At 54.7% G+C, this 20,836-nt stretch overlaps 1 protein-coding gene across 1 annotated transcript in view; it reads right to left on the reverse strand.

The window, feature by feature from the left end:
• CDH23 (cadherin related 23) overlaps positions 1 to 20,836 on the reverse strand; it is a gene marked incomplete at its 5' end in the record, with an annotated part of 358,117 nt that overhangs the window by 211,694 nt on the left and 125,587 nt on the right. Inside the window, 3 exons of the mRNA XM_080822934.1 lie at positions 7,803 to 7,881; positions 15,529 to 15,657; positions 19,234 to 19,428. Of these exons, the coding sequence (XP_080679060.1) occupies positions 7,803 to 7,881; positions 15,529 to 15,657; positions 19,234 to 19,428 (403 nt within the window). The remainder of the gene's footprint in view (positions 1 to 7,802; positions 7,882 to 15,528; positions 15,658 to 19,233; positions 19,429 to 20,836) is intronic.

A 20,836-nucleotide genomic window follows, 5' to 3' on the forward strand; every position in this document is an offset into this window, starting at 1 on the left:
GTCCTTATTCATGTCTAAGGTAGGCATTGTGGGTGTAAACAGATCAACTTTCCTTGTGAACATGCCCCTTTCTGCCTAGGCCACCACCAGGACTCCAGAAACCTAGACACAGGGGTTAGAAGCTGCTTTGTCTCCGCCTTTTTGGTGTACTGGTTGTTTCCAGTATGTCACCAGAGCCTGCTGCCTTCCTTCCTGTACATCTCCATGACAACCACCGGTCCCAGTCGGGGTGACAGCCTATGAACAGACCAACCTTGTCCTGGTGCTTCCTGCTCTAATCATCTAGAACCCCCATGAGATGATCTTCTCACGATCCCCTGCTCACTGCCAGCCTTGCTCAAGAACCCTCTGATTTTGGCCGCTAGGCCCTTTCCCAGCTGGCCCTCTGCCTGTCTCGGATGTCCCTGTGGCCCCTTGGCTCCAGCCAGGTGGGCTGCTCCCCCTGTGCCCAGCAGAAGCTCTGAAGTTTCTGGCACGTCCAGGCCCCTGCTGTGCTACTCCAAGCCGGGGGATGTGGCATGCGATTCTGATATCTAAAACAAGCCTGATTTTCCCGAGTCTTCACTTCTCGGGGTGGGGGAGGGAAATGCCAAAAGGCTTAATCACAAGGGCTTGGATGCATTTCTAACGATGGTCTCCTGTGATAGCTGCTCCCCACCAGGCCACGGCCAGGGGCCTGATTCGGTTACTGGATATGTGCAAGTCTGACTGTGTCTGATTATTCTCTCTCCACACACACACACACACACGCACATACACATGTGCACACTCACACATGCACTCACACACACGCACCCTTCGCTTCAAAGCACTCAATGCATTTTCAAAGAATTGCCTCACTTGTTAATATTAAAGTAAAATCCATGCAAGACTGGCAAATGAGGGCTTTGTCCTTCACTAGCACAGCTGGGCAGGTTCCCCAGGGTGTCCGGTGGGGAGGCCACTGTCTTTCAGGCTGGGGTGAGGGGTTTTGGCCCTGACACTGATCGCTGATTCATCATTCTAGGCCAGCGTTTCTCAACATTCCTGGCGTCGCCCCCATTACCAGTCATTTAAGACATGTTTTCTGAACTCCCCCCACCCATGAAATTCCAATACCACAGATATATGTGCCTGTATGTATCTGTGCTTTATAAATAGAGCAAACACTTTTCACCCCTCATGACGATGTTCCCCTTCTTGACAGTGCACTCACCCCTGTTGACTACATAGGCGTTTCCTGACCAGGGCTGCTCCAAGTGTGGTCCCCAGACCAGCAGCCTCATCTGGGCCCCACTCCTGGAGGTTCCAGCTCCATAGGTTTAGGGTGGGATGCAAAATTAGGAGTTTCTAACAAGTCCCATTACTAGATGTTGATGCTGATGCTGCTGGTCCAGAAACCACACTTTGAGAACCACTGTGGTCATGAAAAATGTATTCTGGAGCCTGAGAGGCTTGGGTTCAAATCCCTGCCCTTCTACTGAGTAGCTGTGACTCTTGGCCAGCCCATGTGCTTGCCGAGCCTTGCTTTACTGTGTGCAGGATGGAGTAATAACGTCTCCCTCACAGACTGCTGTGAGAGGAAAATGTGGCCAGCCAGAGCCCAGCACACGGCAGGCACACAATAAATGGGCTTCCCTTCCCCTCCCCCTGGGGGATCCAGAAAGCCCAGGCAGACAGGGCCACGATGGGGAAAGGGATGTGGGCTGCAAAGCATGGGTGGTGGGAGAGATGGGGTCCCTACAGCCTGGACGGTGGAGTGTAGGCTGAGGGAGAGAGGATGTAGTGTAGGACGTGGTAGAAAATGCTAGAATGGGCTGTTGGCCACACCCTCACTCCTCAGGTGGTAAAGGTCCTTTTGGCAGGGGAAAGGAGTCCCTTCAGCATCACTCACAGGATGGAGAGTCAAATGACAGAACTCATTGGTCTAGCATCATTAAGACAGTTTTGTGGGCCCCCTTCCCCAGGCCTGAGTCAGTAGTTCTGGGGCGAGGCCTGAGAACTCACATGCCCAATGGGCATCCAGGTGCCGCTGCTGCTCCCGGTTTCAGACCCACATGCCAAGAACTGCAGCTTCTCACCTCCTATAGGTGGGCTCCTGACCTCAGGGGATGGAGAACCGATGAAAAGTCTGGGTGCTTGCAGGAAGGTGAAGGCAGGACAGAGTCCTCAGTGCCCTGGGGGCTGACTGAGAAGCCTTTGACCTCAGCTCCTGGCCACCATGGTAGACCAGCTTGCTGGCACACGACAGTAGCCTCGGCTAGTGATGTGGGTTTTGGACAGCACGCCACATGCCTGTCTCTACCGCATCCTGATGCCGACAAGGGGGTAGGGAAATGGCTAGTATCTGCTGAGGGCCTATCATGCAGTGACCTGTGGGATGCTTGCCAAATGCCACTCACCTTAGAGAACGGACCCACTTATTTTTATTTTCACAACTCTGTGAGAAAGATAGGACTGACCCTACTAAAGGCTGGTCCTTCAAGACTTTTGGTCACCCATTCAAGAGCACTTAGGAAGACAGGGTTCCTCTCTGGAACACACAGTGGTCGGGAGTTAAATAAAAAAGTCCCTGCTCAAGGGGGCTCTAAAGTCATCTCAGGCCGTGGGCTGAACCTGTGCCACCTGTCCCAATAGCCACCTCCCGTCACCTTGATCTCCTCACCCTCCTTTGGCTTTGCTGTCTCTGCTCTCCCCCAGGATGTCCACCTGGGGCTCTGCGTCCCTCAGCGACCCCTCTCCCCAAGGTCTCTCTTGGACACTGCACTCAGCCGTGCTGAATTACTGCGGTTCCACAAACACACATTCTCTTCTGCTCTGGGACCTTGGAATATGCTGTTCCCTCTGCCTGCAACGCCCTAACTCCACAGTTCCTGGCTAGTTCCTGCTCATCAGTCAGTGGGCGGCCGTAGGTGATCTCTTCTCAGTGAGTGTCCTCATCCCATGACGGCTGGAGGGGGGTGCCCCCTCACGGATTCTTTCTTAATTCCTATTACAGATGTTTTCAAACATGCACAGAAGTAGCGAGAACAGTCTAATGGGCCCCCCAGGGAGCCATCACTCCATGTCCACACAGCCGATGCATCTCAGTCCGCCTCCCCACCCACACTACAGGTTCCTGAGGCCGAGATGACACCTCTGAGGGCAGCTCTTGGCCCAGAGAAGACCCTCCATCCACTGTGGGTGGATGCCAATAGGCCACATTTATTGAGCACCTACTGTAAAATCAGGCGCTCTTCTATGTGCTTACAGGTCTTAGCTCACTGTATGCACATAGCTTCCCTGTGAGGCCCAGGCTACGCTTCCCTCCATTTCACAGATTGGAAAACTAACAGCTCAAAAGTTACACGGTTGGTCAGTGGCAGCAAGCAGGCGAGCTGCTCTAACTCTGGAACAGAGTTGCCCACAGAAATAGGATGTGAGCCACATGTGGTCTTTTAAATTCTCTAGGAGCCACATTAAGAAAATAGATGAAATTAATTTTAATAATATGTTGTATTTAACTCAGTGTGTCTAAAATACCACTTTAACATATCATCAGTATAAGACGTTATTAATGAAATGCTTTATAATCTGTTTTGCATACTAAGTCTTCAAAATCCTGTGGGAAATCTTAGAGACTAGCCCCATGTCAAGTGCTCAGTAGCCAGGGGCAACTACACTGGCCAGCAGAGCTAGTGGTCAGCATCCTGGACAGCGGCCCCAGAGCCCACACTCTCCCACTTTGCTTAAATGGATAAAGGAGGAAATGAATGAAGTCCCCAGGACCCCTGGGCCTGATCTTTCCTTGACAATTAATAATACTTAATACTGTATGGTCCTTTAGAATCTCTCTGGCACCATTTCATCTGCCATAGAGATTATTAACCCAGTACCATGGATGAGGATTATGGGGTGAAGAGGGGTTAAATGCCTTTCTTTGACACATTGCTACATGCGGCAGAGCTGGGCCTTGAACCCACAACTTCGGACTCCAAGTTCAGTGCTCTATGTGGGGTGAGGCACAGCTGCCCCTTGAAGGAGGACTGTCTCCATGTGGCAAAGGAAGGTGCCCGTCCAGACCCCAGGCTGGGCTGGCCCTTGGGGGTGGGAGCCCCATATTGCTCAGGCGTGGAGGGAGTGATGCCCTTGGTGAGTGGCAGGGCAGGCACAGGCTGAGGAAGCAGATGGGGCCTGTGCCAGGTCCTCTGTGGGAAAGAACCTTGTCATTCTTCAGTCTCAGTTTGGCCACAAGAGGCTGAGAACAAATTGATGGCAATGGAGCCATAACTTACCTCTGAAGGCCTCTTTGTTCTTGGCAAAACAGAGGGGTCATTAGTAATGGTGGAAGTGCTGGTGTGCAGACATAAATCCCCCCAGCTGCAGGGCTGATAAACAGCCCAGAGGGGAAGGGGACTTCCAGGGGCCAAGCAGGTTAACTGCGTGCCATGGGTTACCCATGGGTTCAGACATGCGTCCACCCACCTGCAGACAGAGCTGCCCCTTCCCAGGCTCTGGAGGTGCCAGAGACTCGGTCACCCACAGTGGTCATCAGGACCCACAACTGGCTCCAGGAGCCCGTGAGATGCGTATTCTTTCTTTCAAATGAAAATGGTTCTCTAGCATCCAGGGCGGGAGCTCGCTCCCATGGGGTACTCAGAATCAGTTTGGGCCAGTCAGTATGAAGGTGCCCTTGTGGGCATTCCTTCTTCCTGCTTCAAGCCAAAGAGACAGTGGCCGAGCGTCCCAGGAAAGGGCTGAGACTTAACAGCACTGGAAAGGCTGGTGTGTGAGGCCAGATCCTTGCCAGATGAAATGCTTTGCTGCAGTGTCTACCAGTTGAGAGAAGTAGAGATGAGGCCATATCCTAGTTTTCTGTCTACCTGCTCCCCTGGGGACTTCGCACTCCTGCTTGTCTGCCTGATTTAGGCTTACATTGAGACTGGACTGCAGGGAGACCTTGCCAGTGCAGGGCGAGGGAGAAGGGCAGGCACGAACAGGTGGGTGGGCACCTAGGTGAGTCAGGTACTCAGGATGGGGAGGGAAGAAAAAAAGGAAGGACTGCCCCTTCCTCAAGCTGCCTAAAAAGAATTTGGGTGGGGCTGTGGGTTGTGTGGTGACAAACACATGAGCAAGTTAAAGAACCATCAAGGTTACCCTACAAACGAGATCTAAGTGCTACCTTAGCAAGGACTGCAAATATTTGCTGCAGGTACTGCCTGCCCTTCCTATTTCTGCGCCCATAGCAGACTCTACCAATTGAATACCGCACTGAACCTGTCTGGCTTCATGATCTTCTTCAGGCAGCCATTACCAATGGATCACAGTTGGCATATGAGAGGAAACTCATTTGTCATCCTTTCTAAAAGCCCTCAAAGTACATTTTTGCTGGCAGTGGGAATCCTAAAAATGCTATGCTAAGTGCTGCAAGCCTTCTGGAAGTTTCTGCCTCCTGCCCCCACCTTCACGCACATCGCCTACCTGCAGTTTCACATCCTGGGTCTCCCTTCTCATCCTGCTGTTCACACCTGGGGATCTGGCCAGGTAGAATATGCCCCTGGAAGTTTCATAGTACGCTGCCATAGGCAAAAGTCCCCAGACTGCAAGTTTCAGAGCCCAACCCAGACACTAAAGGCTCAGCAGCTCTGACTTCCCACCTCCTGCTCCCAGGGGAGGGGGTGAGGAGGGAGAGCTGGCTAGGGCCATCTTTGAGGGCTGAAAAGGGCCTGGGTTTCTGAGGCTGGTGGCCTGGCGCCCAGAAGGAACTTGGAATGGACAAATGCCCTGGAGGATGGCCTCTCAGTGTCACGCAGGAATTTTCAGTCTGGCCGTGATCACAGGCTACCTCCTGTCTCCTTGCTCCCCACCTTCATCCAGGCTGGGGTATGTCTGGAAGCAGCCCACAGGCAATGAGATGAGAAGACAATTCCCCACCCAGCCAGGTGTCCCCTTATGCTGCTGCCTTATCCTGGCACCTCAAATCTATCACACTTGGGGTTCCCTTAGGTCTCCAGTGCAGCCCCTTCTCCCTGGGAGGCACTTGCTTTGCTTTCCAAATTGAAAAAGTCATGAAGGTAAAGTAAACCAGCACCAATATGGGCCTCCCTCCCTCTCTGCTCAGCAGAAGAGGTCTCCCTCATTTCCAGGGAACTTGCCTTCCTGCGGAATGGTTTCCTCACTTTTCAGGACTAGCTTCCTCACACCCTGGCCTTAGGACCATCTGCATCTGGGGTGCAGTAAGAAAGGACTATTGTGGGGTCCCACCCCAGTTTCACAGAATGAGAATCTCTGGAGGGGGGCCAAGGACTCTGCATTCATTGTAGGAGCTCCAGCTGATTCTTGGGCATACTGGAATTTGAAAACCCAAGGCGCCAGAATCACACTCTTCTCCTCCCTTCCTTCATTCCACAAAGTACATATTGGGGTTTCCTCCACCAAATCCTGTGCTGGGCACCAGAATGGGGGAGAAACGGGGTGAGGAAGGAGAGGCCTGAACCCATGCGGCTACTGCTGACCACATGAACCGGATTGGTATTTGCTTTGGGGCCTGGGGTAGCCTGGGCTTACAGTCACCATAGTAGTCATGCTGGCAGCTGCAGGTCACAGGGAGCCCACAATACCCCCAATTTCCTGCACCCCCAAGGAGGCGGAGGGTTTTCCTCCCCCCAGCTAACTCCCAGCTTCCAAGGGTTACTGTTAGCCACCAGCAATTATAATAATAACAACTAACACGTATAAAGGAACTTACATCCATGAATTGGGTTCTTTACATATATTAAGTCTTCTGACCCTTAATCGCCCGAGATCGTACTCTTATTGCTCCCATTTCACAGATGAGAAACTGAGGCACAGAGACCCACCCAAGACAACAGGCTCATGAGACTCCGTCCTCTGTGTTCTTGATCACCACACCTTGGTGTCTTTTGCGCTTTAGGGAAAAAATGTCCCTCAAATGCCACTCTCTGTTGTGGGGGTGTGTTTGGGAGAGGTAACAGGGTAGACCGCAGCCTGGTGGCCTGCCATCCTCCTGGCCACCAGTCTGGCCTACCCAGAGGCAAAAGGCTGACTCTTTCCCAACTAGGGGGCAGGGCGGGAGGCCACTGGTGGGGTGGGGTGGGGTGGGAGCACAGGGACAGAGCCAGAGTGTGTGGGTAAGTGAGCAGCCCCTCACGGGCCTCTCACCAACTCCCCCTCTCCAAAGCTACCCAGGCCTGGGAGAGCCAAACAGAGCTGCTTGGTCCACCTTTAGGTAGGGACATGGGGTCAGGATTCCATCACCCGGAACCTTCTCTGCAGCCAGTCACTATTCTGCTTCACCAAGAGATGGGGCAGGAGAGGAGGGGGCTCTGCGCTTCCCCTTCAACACTCCTGATGAAACAAGAACTCTTAATGGTCCGAAATGTGAAAAGAGCATGGGATGAAAATACAGGTCCATTCCTCCTAAAATGATGCACAAACCGCCCCCTTTTCATCAAGTCAGAAAAGCAAAACAAACACCTAGAGCACTGAAGCAGGTAGATGGGGGTTCCCAGTGACCCTGGCTCAGAAGCCCAAAGCACTCGGACACTTCGGACCTTGAACAGCGGTCACAGGCTCCTGTCCCCCAACACCATCCAAGAGGCCTCCGACATGTGAACCTCAGTCCCCAGCTCCTCTTCTCTTCCCTGGCGCCTCCCTCCTTCATCCATTCAGTCCCCTTCCCAGGCCCTCTGCCCAGGGTTGTCCCGGGGGCAGGTCCCCTCACATTACTGTCCATATACCCAGACCTCTGCTCAGCCCTGCAGAGCCTGACACTCCTATGGGTTGTGGGGGAGGGTAGGAGGAACAGGGCATCGAGGCCTTACCTGAGACGATGGTGTAGCCAATCCCCCGGGGACGTCCTTTATCCTGGTCAATGGCGGTGATAACGCGTACGGTTGTGCCCTGGGTAGGAGAGAGGAGGGTCCTGATTTGGCTGCTCAGCCCCTACCTAGGTGGCCATCCTTCTTTTTACCTGTCTTGGTACCTACAGCTTCCGTCCCCAAGTAATGGAGTCCCTGCCATAAGGCCAGCCTAAGAAGTAGCTACTGAGGGCTTGGGTCTCAGCTGTCCCCATCAACCTGGGGACCTAACAGTGAGGCCTCAGCAAACACCTCGGAGTCCCTTGGAGAGGCCCAATCTTGCTAATGCTCTCATTCCCTCTCGCCCTTCCCATCTCCCATCTCCCCTCATCTGGTGTAACCACTCAGAAAAGAGGAAAAACAAGCTGGGGGACAAGAGATATGGTCTCTATCTCAACCGCCCATTAAATTGCTGTGTGACCTCAGGAAGGTTGTTCTACCTTTCTGGTCTCAGTTTGCCCTACCTTAATATGAATAAGAGCAAAAACCCTGGGACCTTGTTTTTACTAGGACTTGAGTAAAGGAGATCATCATGGATCAATCACTCTACTAAGGAATGTATCATAAATCCTGAAAGTGAGTACCCCCCAGAGATGACCCTCCGAGGCCACCATGGCCCTATGACCCATGCCCTATCCAGCACGGCAACCAGCAGCTCTTGTATCACACGGCTCTGTCCCACACCCTGTTCCTCCTCTCTGCAGCACTGAGGGGAGAAGGGGCCAGGATGTGGGACTACCAGGATGGGGAGTCAGGAGTCCCTGCTCTTAGGGTGCACACAGCCTGTGTGTGTGTGGGGTCAAGGACAGATTCACAGACACTACTATACGCATCGGGGAGCTCAGCTGCGGAAATGACCCTGAAGTGCAGAAGTCCGCCTGGAGGACCTGGCAAAGGGTTGTCCGGACAGCAACAGTGAGGACGGGTCATGAAGAAGGAGTGGGAGTTTGCCAGTGAGAGGGAATGGTACGGAAGGCAAAAGATACAGCTCAGGCAGGGACTTGGAGGCCTAGGACTCTCCAGGAAGGGATCCCGGCATGAATGGGCACATTCAAATACCAGCTAATGGACTGGTTGGTTGATTGAATAAGTAGATGCATGAAAGAGGATTCGCATATCACGGCCACCGCCACTACCGGCTGAGTCGCTCCTTGCCCACCGTGACCTTCACCTCACTCTCCAGCCCTGTCATACCAATGTCCAGCCAGCCAAGCCTGTTCACCTGCCTGCCCGAAGTTCTGGCTTGGGCTGCAGTTTCCCCTGGTTGATAATCAGCAGGACAGCCCGGTCCTGCCCCCTGGGGAAATATAACCCTGGCATTCACATGTCTAACGACGATCTCTTGTGACCTTGATTTGCTGTCCATCAGCTAGAGGGTGAGGTCTGCAGGTTGCACCATCGACCCCTACGTGTGCACCTCCTCCTGAGGAGAGATTCTTGTTCTCTGACATACAGGTCCTCCCATCAGTAGGGTGGGGCTCTGGGGGTGAGACACACAAGGGGCATCCTTCACCGGACCCTCAGAGCAGAGCTATTCCTGTGCACCTGTCGCTCCATCCTTCCCAGGCCCAGGTGTAGAGCAATCTGGAACACCTCTAGCTCAGGCTGAGGGAAGGTGAGAATGTTCCAGGAGAAACGGTTCCTGCAGAAACATGGACACAGCCCTGAGGCCAGGGCCATGCAGAAGACAGGTCTGGCTTCCTCCTTGGGGGCCCCTTCCCCCGGGGGAGACAGGAGCTGTCTACAGCCCTTGGGGGAATAGACTGTTAGGAAATCCGAGAAAGACACCATTAAATGAGCACTCCCCAACCGGGTTCTGAGGACCTGAACTGTGCCAGAGACCAGGTGGTACCAGCTTTGAGGTCCCTGTTCTTTCCTGAGCACCCACTCTGTGCCCAGTGCAGCTGCAAATGCCTTCTATGTGCCAACTCATTCTAGCCTCACAGCTACCCCAGAATCCCCATCTTCTAGATGAGGAAACTGAGGAATTTGAGTTAAGTGGCTTGCCAAGGTCTCATGGCAAGGAAGGAACGGTGAAGCCAGGGTTCAAAGTCAGGTTCTTTGGGTCCAAAATACTCTTGCCTGCCAGGCGATGCCGTCTCCCTCCCAGATTCTGTTATAATAATAGTAACTGTCATTTATGAACATCCTTGCTATGTGGCAGGCACTAATCTAAGCACTTCACAAGCATTAGCTCATGTCAAATTTGGGACAACTTACATCTCCCACCATTCCCTTGGGCTTCTGTGTAGTAACGGCTCCTCCAAGTAGTAAAGTGATTTAAAACAAAACAGAACAAGAGCACAGAAACCCTGTTAACCTTTGTTTTCCTGGGCTTTCAGATCTGATGACAGACCCTGTCCCTGCTCGTGGCCCCAGACCCAGGCATCTGTGGAGGGTCATTGCAGGGTCCGCACTAACAGCCTCCCGCAATGTCACCCCACAGAGGGCTCTTTTTGGGGGGGGGTCTGCCCCTCCAGGGGACACTCCTCATGTAGGAGAGGCCTCGGTTTGTCCCCAGGAGGAGGTCCCAACAGTGTGGGACTCTGGTGTGAGGCTCAGGGGTTAGGACAGGCTTTCTGGATACGGGACAACTCCCTCTTTTAGAGCCCACCTGGCCTGAACCCTGGAAGTGTCCCATTTTGAGGGTCCACAGGCATTCCCTGGTCTCCTGAAAGCAGGGACAAGCCTGCCAGGTTAACTGGGTCCAGAGCCTGCAGAGCACCTTTCCAGAAACTCACTAAGTGGTAAACCTTGCAGAGCAGCTACATGGACCCAGGCATGCAACCCAGGAGTGGCTGGGCTGAGCTGGGCCTACAGACAAGGACAAGTACAAGGACAAGGACAAGTACAATGCAGGAGGTCTGGGAGGGGAGGTGGTGGTTACCTTTGGAAAGATGGGAACTGGTGGCCAAAGCACCCTCAGGCCTCAGAGCCCCGGGGGCATCTTGCCATGGGCACCCTCACCTTGGGCTGCCTGGAGGCTCGTGGGCAGGTGGGGCTCGAGGGGGCCAGCGGGCAATGGAGGACCAGAGGACAGGGAGGCTGGCTCTCCCCAGGAAGGGCCCCACCCGAGCTTCTGGGAACTGAGAGCCACCAGGCTCCTGACAAAGTTTGGGGCTTCATCTCTTTTTGGGTAAATAAATCCATTTTTAATAAAACCCTGAGCTTTTAATACAAGTGCAGCCACAAAGACTGGAAATGTTATAAGAAGGAATTAGCAGGGAGGAATGGGGGCTCTTGGGATCCCATGGCTCTTGTTTCCGAGTCTTAGTAATTATATTTTCAATATACTGAAACTTATTTCCAAAGACGAGGGGCTGGAGAAGCGTGGCCCCTGCCCGGCCCAGAGCCAGGCCCCTTACTGATGGCTCTCCAGACAGGGAGGGGGTTGGGGTATGTACTGGCATGTGGCTGGGAGAGCAGGTGGGCAGACCCAGGAGGCTCAGAGAAGGGTCCACCCTGCCACCAGGCTCCTCCCGTCCCAGGAACCCACGTTGTAAGGAAATGAGGCCCCCCTCAGAGAGGCTAAAGGTGCACAGGCCCCCAGGGTCCCGTCTCCTTGTGGTGGGAAGAGCAGTATGGTGAGGGGGTTGGGGGTTTGACTTCATTGCCAGACTGTCTGGGCTCAAATCCTCCGAGTGAGTAACTTGATCACTCACGGCCTTGTTTTCCCCATCTATAAAATGGGTGATAACAGGGGCGCCTGGGTGGCTCAGTGGGTTAAGGCCTCTGCCTTCAGCTCAGGTCATGATCCCAGGGTTCTGGGATCGAGCCCTGCATTGGGCTCTCTGCTCGGTGGGGAGCCTACTTCCTCCTCTCTCGCTGCCTGCCTCTCTGCCTACTTGTGATCTCTGTCTGTCAAATAAATAAATAAAATCTTAAAAAAAAGTGGGTGTAACAGCCCCCACTCCTCAAGGCCATACCCTGTACACAGCAAATGCTATAAAAGTCACTGTACACTGGGACCGCTGTGAGCGTCTGATGGAGGCTTTCCCCGACAATGCCCGTGGGTGCTGTACCCCACAATTTCAGCGCATTCGGACTCCTGAGCACCCCGGATTCATAATCCGTACCCTGGAGCTAAGGTGTCTGGTGGGTATTACAGAGAGAGAACAGCTAACAGCCGGGGGTGAGCGAGCACTGGTTAAGTACCTACTGTGTGCCAAGCACTGTGCTGGGCACCTAGCATAGGTCCTCACAAGCCCCAACACTGGGCAGTGTGGGTGGAAACAGGCTCAGAGGGTTCTAGAACCTGCTTCAAGTCATAAAGTGTGGTGAGTGGGTGGGGTGAGGGGGACTGGGGGGAATGGAGGTCTGTGTTGGGGTGGGTCTGGGGGATTCCACTGCTCTGTGGCAGAGGGGATAGGCCCAGGGCTTGGTGCCCTGGAGGTATGTCAAAGACAAGGGTGAGTGAGGCGTGCAAGGTGGCTCAGGCCTCTGAGGTTTGGGTGCTGGTGGGGAAGTCCAGTCGAAGGAGTTTGTGTCTCCCCTCTGAGGCTGGCCTTTTCCAAAGTGGGGTGGGGGGGCAGGGGGGAGCCCAGGACAGGAGCTGGAGCTATAACCCACCGGGTCTTGGGCCTCAGGGATCCCAGCCCACCACTCTCTCTGGGACCGCCTTCCCCATTTCCATGACAGGATTAAGGACTTGAAAGGTGGACAGCAGTTGGCTTCGGGAGTGGGAGGCGCCTGTGGGGGGAGGGGACTTCCGACAAGAGCTGCCACAGCAGATTCTGAGGCAGAAAATCCTATTTCTCAGTCCTTAATTCCAGTCAATTCCAGTCAAAGGGCTGATAGGCATCAGCTGGCAGTAATTTGTGCAGTTTATCCGCTCTTTTCACCTTCTATCGGTCCTTCACTGACGGGCAGGCCGACATGCCGCTGCTCGAGTGAGGAAATTAAAATTTGATGCAATAATCCCAAATAAGAAGGATTTTATTAGGTAATATATACACTTTAGATGAGGCATGCGGGCCTGATACACTGATAGAGAGAGGCATACATGCTGGAAGCCGCAGATAAAGAGGCGGGGCAAGGCAGAGTGGGCAAGGGGCCGACCTGAGGCCCCGGGCCAGCAGCGGCCAGGCTGGGAGTGGGGACGCCTGGGTCCTTGAGGGCGAGGAGGCTGAACAGGCCACGCAGGGCTCCTTGGCCCTGGCTGGCCTGGGAAGTACCGAGTTAAGTCAGGGTTCCACACCGTAAAGCGACATGCAGGGCCCAGATCAAGGCATGGAAACTGATTAGAAGCCCGGAAAAATCAGGCTTAGGGCATAAGGGAATTGGCCTGCAGCGGAAAAAGCTGTGTTGGAGACATGGAAATGGGAGCCTCCTTTCAAGTGCAGGAACAGGGAGGAGAGGCAGAGCTGTGTGCATGCGGGATGATTTTGTGGGCACCTGGGGGGAGACTGAAACCTCCCACTTACCTCCTTGTCTGGCTCCCCGGAGCCCCTGCATGACCCAAGTGGTGGGGCTCAGACCTGCCCCCTGGGTGCTCCCGAGGCATTGGCTGTAGTGGCCTCACAGCGGCCAAGGGACAAGCATGGCTTGCTGGGGTCTCTAACGGGGCATGCGAGTCTCCACTCCTTACAACACACAGGCAATGGAGGCCCCGTGGCAGTCATTACCAGCCCGTTTCCCAATGAGGCAGCAGTCCTCAGTGTGTGGGATTTGGCCAAGGCGAGTTCAGGGACCTGCTCTGAGTTTCTCTGGCTACGTGGCCACCAGAATGTCCTCACTCCAATCAACAAGTTAGCTCTGAGCACCTTCTCTATGCTCAGCCCTAGGCCTGACATCCTGGGAGACCAGGTCCCAGGGACTCAGGCACCTTGATTACCAGGAGCTCCAAAATGACCCCCTCACACACTGGGAACATTCAAGGTGCAACTATAATTCAGTAGTAAATTACACAACCCAGGGAGAGTCTGCTCTGCCAGGGCCAAGGGGAAAGCAACGGCTGGCTATGTCTGTGGGCCGGTGAGGACGAAGCCAGGGGGAGAAATTCTAAGAAGGGCAGCCAGTAAGTTGGGAACCAACAGATGGGCAGATTTTGGACTGGTGACAGGAGCAGGCATAGGGGTGAAGAGGATGGTAGGATGGTGAGAGGCCTGGTCTGACCAGGGCACTGTTCATTTGATCGTTCGTTCATTCATTTGTTCATTCATTCATTCCACAAACACATCCTCAGCACCCCTGATGTGCTATGCCCACAGCAGACCCCATTCCTGCTGAACTATGCTTCCAGTCCAGCAGGGAAACAGAGGCCGAGCAAGCTGTCCAAGGATGCTGAGAACTAAGAAAGGGATGTCCAGGGGCCCAGGCCGTTGGCAGTGCCCACCTCCTCTGAAAGGTCAGGGAAGGCCTCCCTGGGCTGAGAAGATGGGGGCGCAGCAAAGAGATTTTGGGAGGAGATAGACTTTAGTCTCAAAAGCTAGAGGTCCTGCTGTCCACTGGCCACTAAGAAAGAGCAGGTTAGGGTAGGGGGCATCGAGATGTCCCCCGCCACCGGAAATGCAGCTTCAGAGCCCTGCAACAGGGGACCAAAGAGCATCCTGCTTGTTAGCTCCTCCAGCCCACACCCAGCCCCACACCCCCGGGGACGGAAGCAGAGTGCTTTGAGGATGCCATGCTCAGGATGGACCACAGTCTCCAAACTAGAGGTCGGCTTTCTCTGGGCTGTGGTGGCCTATGGGTTCTGCACCCTGGCCAAGGGAAGCCTGTGTCACTTGTACTGATTCTGCGAGTCCGTGCAGATGTGCAGGTGGGCCCCTAACGCCCACATGTTCAGCTGGGTGCCCTACTTGGCTTTCAATATTGTGCGTCTAAGCATACTGAGTTCTCTCAAAAGGGAGGGCACTTTTTTTTCCCCCCAAGAGCGGCCCCCCAAACTGCATGTCCAGAGGAGCCAGCTTTTCTTAATTTAGCAGCCCAGTGTACGTGCTTTATTCTAGTTTGCACAGAAGCATGGAGGCTATGAGGCAAGGGCTGAGCGAGCCCAGCTGCACACCCCCGGCCCCTGCCAAGCGGGCAGCAACACGTTTGGTCCTCAGAGACCCCCAGTCACAGCTGATTGGACCAGAGGCAGACACAGGGCCCAAGCGCAGCCAATTTATAGCCTAACTGGAGATCTGTGACCTTGTGACCTGGCACAAAATCAGGATCCCAACCAATCAGATGCCTCTTTGGGAAGCGTGGGCCTGGAGAAATCCAGAGACAGAGCTGTTAGAGGGGCAGCTGGAGCTGTGTGCTCTCACAGAAGGGCCAAGCCTGAGAGGACCGGGGAGTGGAGGGCAAACGGCCGCCATCTTGGGCAGCGCTCCTGGGCTGAGAGAGGCAGACTGCCCCGTGGGGCGTATGGCTGAGCCGAGTCCAGATCTGCTCTCCAGACCGGGCTGGTTCCACAGGCATCCCTGTCACCCCACAGCACTGCTCCCCTTAGTTTTACACTAGTAAGTCTTTGGTTTTTGCCTCTTGGAGCCCTCTGGGGATGAAGGGAGAGGGGGAGGACATGGGGCATGGTGGCAAAGTATGAAGAGGGGGTCGGGCTTTCACTGGGCTAAGACACCCAACACGGACATGCACGGGGGTTGAGGGGAGTGAGAAATGCCAAGGAAGAGCCTGTCCAGCCAAACAGGGCCCCTGTCCCTAATAGAAGCTCAGAGGGAAGTCCCACGAGGGCCAGAGAGCGTCTTACCGGAGGAGAATGCTCATAGATGTTAGTGCTGTAAGGCAGGTTGATGAAGATGGGGTCCATGTCCTGGACATCTGTGATGATGATGGCCAAGTTGGCCAGGGTGGACAGAGGCCTGGTCTTGTCTTGATCCTTAGAGGACAAAGAATATACAACCTTAGACGGTGCCGTTATTGACAGGCACACACGTGCACATATACACACATCTGAACACACATGACACCCATGAGTACAAACACATGTGCCCATGGACGCAAGTGCTCCTCTACTCCTGTGGGAGGCACATTAGTACACAAAAGTTTGAACCCACAGTGATCTCTGACCTGTGCAGGAAAACATAAACAGGAACCCCAATGCCTGGCAGAAGGTGGTTTGTCCAATGTCACAAAGCAGGGCTAAGGTAGAGCCAGAGCTCCTGCCCCCAGCCCAGCCTAGGCCTGATCGTCCCGGACATGTCATGGGTGGGATGACTGGCCTGGGGAAACAAGACGGTGCTGTCCTTAGCAACTTCTCTTGATTCAGGCAGAGGGCCAGTGACTCTCGCCATGCCCGCTTCCTGCCACCTCTCATCCTGGGACAGCAAGGCAATGACCAGCATGGGCGTTCCTCAGAAGAAAAAACTTCTGATGGCAGAGGGGGCCACTCTGAGACCTGCACCCCCCACCAGCGACCCCCCCCACACCCCCACAGGGTTTACTGGTCAAGCAACTTTTCTGGCAGAACCAGCAGGGGGAGCTCCAGGGCCTGTGACATTTTGGGGACTCCAGGAAGAAATCCTGAGAGGTCATACGGGCCATCCCCCTGTGGCCAGGTAGGCAATGTTTAGACCCTCCTAGTCAGTTGGAAATGTAGTCTTAGGAAAGCTCGCCGAGAAAGGAAACCAGAAACACAGCTTCGATAGCCCTAACATACACAGCCCACCGTGATGAACTGTTCAAACAGCCCTCTGCTATTGAATGACGATAGCCCCCAGGAACAGACGCGTTGCTGAGTGCAGACTACGGAGCAGGCATGGGGCTACCCCTTGTTTGCTTCTGTACATACCATGTGCCCATTATTCAGGTACATTAACAGAGGGTCGGAGAGGATATTCAGATAGGAGACTCACAGAGGTAACTTGCCCAGAGTCATACGGCTGATAAGTGTGTAGCCAGAACTCAACTCAGATCCTTCTGCAGTAAAAACCTGTCCTAACTGCTCTGATCTGGGGCCCTAACATCAGCTCGGGCCCTGACTTGCTGTGTCGCTTCGAATAGATTTTCTTCCCTCTTGGGGTCTCAATTTCCTTCTCTGTGAGATGAAGGGGCTCAAGGCAAGGACCTCCAAGGACCCTTGGGCCTGCAGATTCTCTGGTCTGGGATTTGAGGAGTGACTGCGCTCTGATTAGGTCTCCCTTGGTCTGGGGTGACTGGACTGATGCCAAGCATTCCCCCCATCACAGCAAGCCTAGAGCTTACTCCTCCCTTCTGGGTTCAGAGGTGCAGCAGAGCTTTTGGGAAGGGAAAGCAGGTTGTCCTAACAGTCCTCAGGGGCAGCCCACGGAGAGGACAAGGGACTTCGGGGATGAGGAGTGGGAGAAGCAGGGTGGAGAGTCTGGACACGGGAGGAGCTGCGCTGAGGGTCCACTGGGGAGACAGCTTCTCGGGCTCTAAGACAAAGGAATCCATAGCCCGGGCTTGGGGACTGCCCCTGGTGTAAGAGCTCGCTGCAGGGACCTAGAGCAGGGAGGCCAGTGGTTCTCATTTGTCATTACCAGGCTCTGCATGTAGAAAGCTTTGTCCAGCCTGGCAGCTGTCCTCCCTGTCCCACCGTCTTGGGGCCATAGCCCTCCTCCTGCCACAGATCCCTCCATCTAGCCTACCTGAGACTCCGGGGCAGGGGAAAGGGAATGGCAGGGGATACACCTGGCAGGGCGGGGACTTCAGCAGGTTCCCAGCTGTGACTCTGGGGGCCTGCAGCTCTCAGCAGCCACCCCTAGGGAAGTCCCCCGTTTCCCCACCTGCCGCCCACACTGCTCCCCGTGATGCCCTGATGCCCAGCAGGAGAACCTCCTTGGGGAAATGTCCCGCAGCCAAGGGCACAGCACCAGGCCTGAGGGGGACGGAGCTTCAGGTGGGGGAGCTATCCACAGGGAAGGGCCCCTCCTGTTCTGCTGCTTGCAGGCCTGCTCGCCAGCAAGATTAACAGCAATTTAACTGTATTCACCATCTCAGCTGGAGCCTGGGCCTCTGGGCCTCTTGACAGGTCCGGCCACCCAGGTTCTTGCCTGCACACTGACCCCCCCACCCCCCTGCCCCGTCTCTTCCCCGCCCGCCCAAAGCCATTTTCAGGGAAGATGGAAATTACTCCACAGGGACAGATGCATAGCAAGAAAGAGAGCAAGAAAGCATCTGTGTGTTCCTGGGCCCCTGCGTGTGCAAATGGAGAGCAGCTGGAGGGGCACCACGGCTGTGTGCGGGCACGAGGTGGCGTGTAAGGGCACAGGTGCATGCAGAGAGCAGGGACCAATTTTGCACACCCCCTTGATCCCAGAAATCTGGTTTACTAAGAGCAGGACATGCGACCTTCCGGACAAGCTACACTTAACCAGGGGAGAAGGAAAGAATGTGAACGGCCCCCACAGTGGCCCCCCCCAGGAAAAGCATGCACTTCCTGGCTCCTGGGAACTCTCTACACCTTACCCAAGCCTGGGGGAACCCCAACTTTCAAACTGGAGGACCCTTGGCCTAGTCCCTGGGTCTTGCCCCAGGAACTGGGTTCTGTGACTTGCAAGAGGAGCCCCCAGAGCCTCTGGCAGTCGCCACTGCAGTGACAGGGGCTGGAGGGAGTTCCTGGGTGTTAGGCAAATGGGTCCCAACAGGTCAAGAGGGACTCCTACAACTTGTTTCACTCTCGGCCAGAGCTTTGTAAACAGAAATCAAAGGGGCAAGAGGCCAGTTCTCGCCCTGCAGGAGAGGAGTGCAGGACTGGGAACCTACTCGGAATGTGGCCTGCCTGTCCCCCAGGCCCTCGCAAACAGCAGGGCACAGAAGCCAAGCAGCTGTGAGGATCTGGAAACTCAGAAACTCCTGGCCACAGGGCACTGGACTGGTGTCAGACGAACTGGGTTTGCGTTTTTGCTCCCCACTACTCATTGGCTTGTGAGTCTCAACAGTGTCAGCCATAAAATGGGACAATTACTCCTGTCTCTCTCCTTTCTCTCCTGGCTGACTAATCCTAGAGTTCCCAGGACCCAGCACAGTGCTTGGTGCACATGGGAGGGCCCTCCTGTGTAAGCGTTACCACTTGGGAGCAGTGACCAGGAGGCCCAGACCCTCTGGCGCCTACGTGTAGGGTGGTGTCAGGACACCGTTGGGTCTGAAGTTCCAGAGAACAAGGGGACACCCCCACACCGTGGATGTCCTGCGGGCTTCCCAGTGCTGGCTCTAGATTGCAGTGGCTGGGTCACTGTGGCAATGACCTGAATTGCTCCTGGGCCTCAGTTTCCTCATCTGTAAAATGGGTAACTTCATATTACATATGAGATAGGGCTGCTGTGGGGTTTAACAGAGAGGATCCAGTCAAGTGCTTGGCACAGCACTGCTCCTGTTCTTATGGTGACTCTCGCCAGCATCCCTGTTATGGAGGTTTGACCAGCTGGGAAGGACGCTAGTGTCCCATTGCTCTCTCCCAGGGTAGGAGGAGGCAGACTTCCGGGGCGGGACTCACCGTGGCATTGACGGTGAGCTGGTAGGCCTGCGTGGTCTCGTAGTCCAGCTCCCGGACCACCGTGACGATGCCGCGGGCGCTGTCGATGGTGAAGAACGGGGAGGGGGGCTGGAAGGAGTAAAGGACGCTGCCTCCTGCCCCCAGGTCGGGGTCCGTGGCATTCACAATGAAGATGGGTGTCCCCACTGGCGTGTTCTGGGGGTGAAGCAAAGCAAACAAAAGTGTGAGTGGTGCCCGGAACAGCTGCCTTCGTTGGTGACTATTCCCCCAAAGCCCATTAACCACGTCCCTCCAGCCAACCAGACCCGCAGCTTTGTCATTTTTATTCTAAGAGGGTTCAGAGGAATTTAAAATGCAGTATCTATTTTTTTTCCCCTTTTTTTGATGGCCTCCTGGCGGCTATAACAGCACAAGTTCTAAAGATGATCTGCTCATCCTGGCGTTCTGGATGAGGGCCTTTTGGTCCCCAAATCCCTGATTCTTGGCGGTGTCACTTCCTCTATTGAATGCCCCTTGCTGCCCAAGCCTCAGGCCCAGGGCTGCTCTGGGGAGCACCTGGGAGTCTGCATGTTGGGAGGCTTCACGGGTGGGGAGCTGAGAAGTGTGTGCCACAGGCAGGAGGTAGGGGGCCCTGAGGCTTTGCCGGACCCCACAGAAGTTACTTGGATTGCCTGGGGTAGGGCAACCACATGCCATCTCTGGGCCATGGCAGCCTGCCACGAAAGGCCCACAAGACCCACTAGAAAGGTGCCACCTCCTGGGAGCCTACCATGATTCCCTCTGTTACACACTGTCTGTAGACTCCTGCCCTTTTCTGACTTGGGGGTCTCTGGTTAAATGTAACTTCCTCATGGAACCTTCCAGACTCCTAAGGCAGGTCAGTTCCTACCATGACCCCACTCCCCACAACCATTGTTTATACTTAGGTTCCCACCGCCCCCAGGGCATTTTCATCATCCACTGTCTTCTGTAATGCCTTGGTTGGGGCCTGTCTTCCCTCACAGCATGTGTGCCCCACGGAAGCCATGGGGATCTAGCTGCCTTGCCTGACACAGTGCCTGGCACACAGCAGGTGTTCAGCCCACATCCTTTCTGAAGACACAAACGAGTGGCTCTGAGAGCGCTCAGCGCATGCTTGCTTCTAGCCCGACTGCTGGCTCTCATCACCGCGGTGTCCACCACAGTGCCTGGCACGGCAGCCGTGCCTGCAGAATATTGGGCAAGGGAACTTTATTCATCACTTAGTGGGCTCTGGGCACACCTGGAGATAGACAATTGAATGAGACTCTTTGCAGAGACAAAAGGGTACAATCCCTACTCCTATTGAGTGTCCTTTGTAAAGGGAGCGATGGCTCAGAGAGGTTAAGTCACTTGCCCAAGTCACACAGCTAGGCAGTGGTAGAAGAGGGCCTGGAATTCAGGGCTGGTGAATTCTAAGCCAGTGATCTTATGCTTCTCTAAAATACTGACGGCAGTTCTTTCTCTGCCTCTTCTGTATGATGCTGAGCTCAACTGCCCCCGGGGGTGGGACCTCCCAGCCAGGAGTGTGGGACTAGCCGGTTACATTGCTGGTGGCACAGCCGATATTCCTGGCCTTGTGTTT

The sequence above is a fragment of the Martes martes genome, assembly GCF_963455335.1.
Source record: "Martes martes genome assembly, chromosome: 14".
Classification (NCBI taxonomy): domain Eukaryota; kingdom Metazoa; phylum Chordata; class Mammalia; order Carnivora; family Mustelidae; genus Martes; species Martes martes.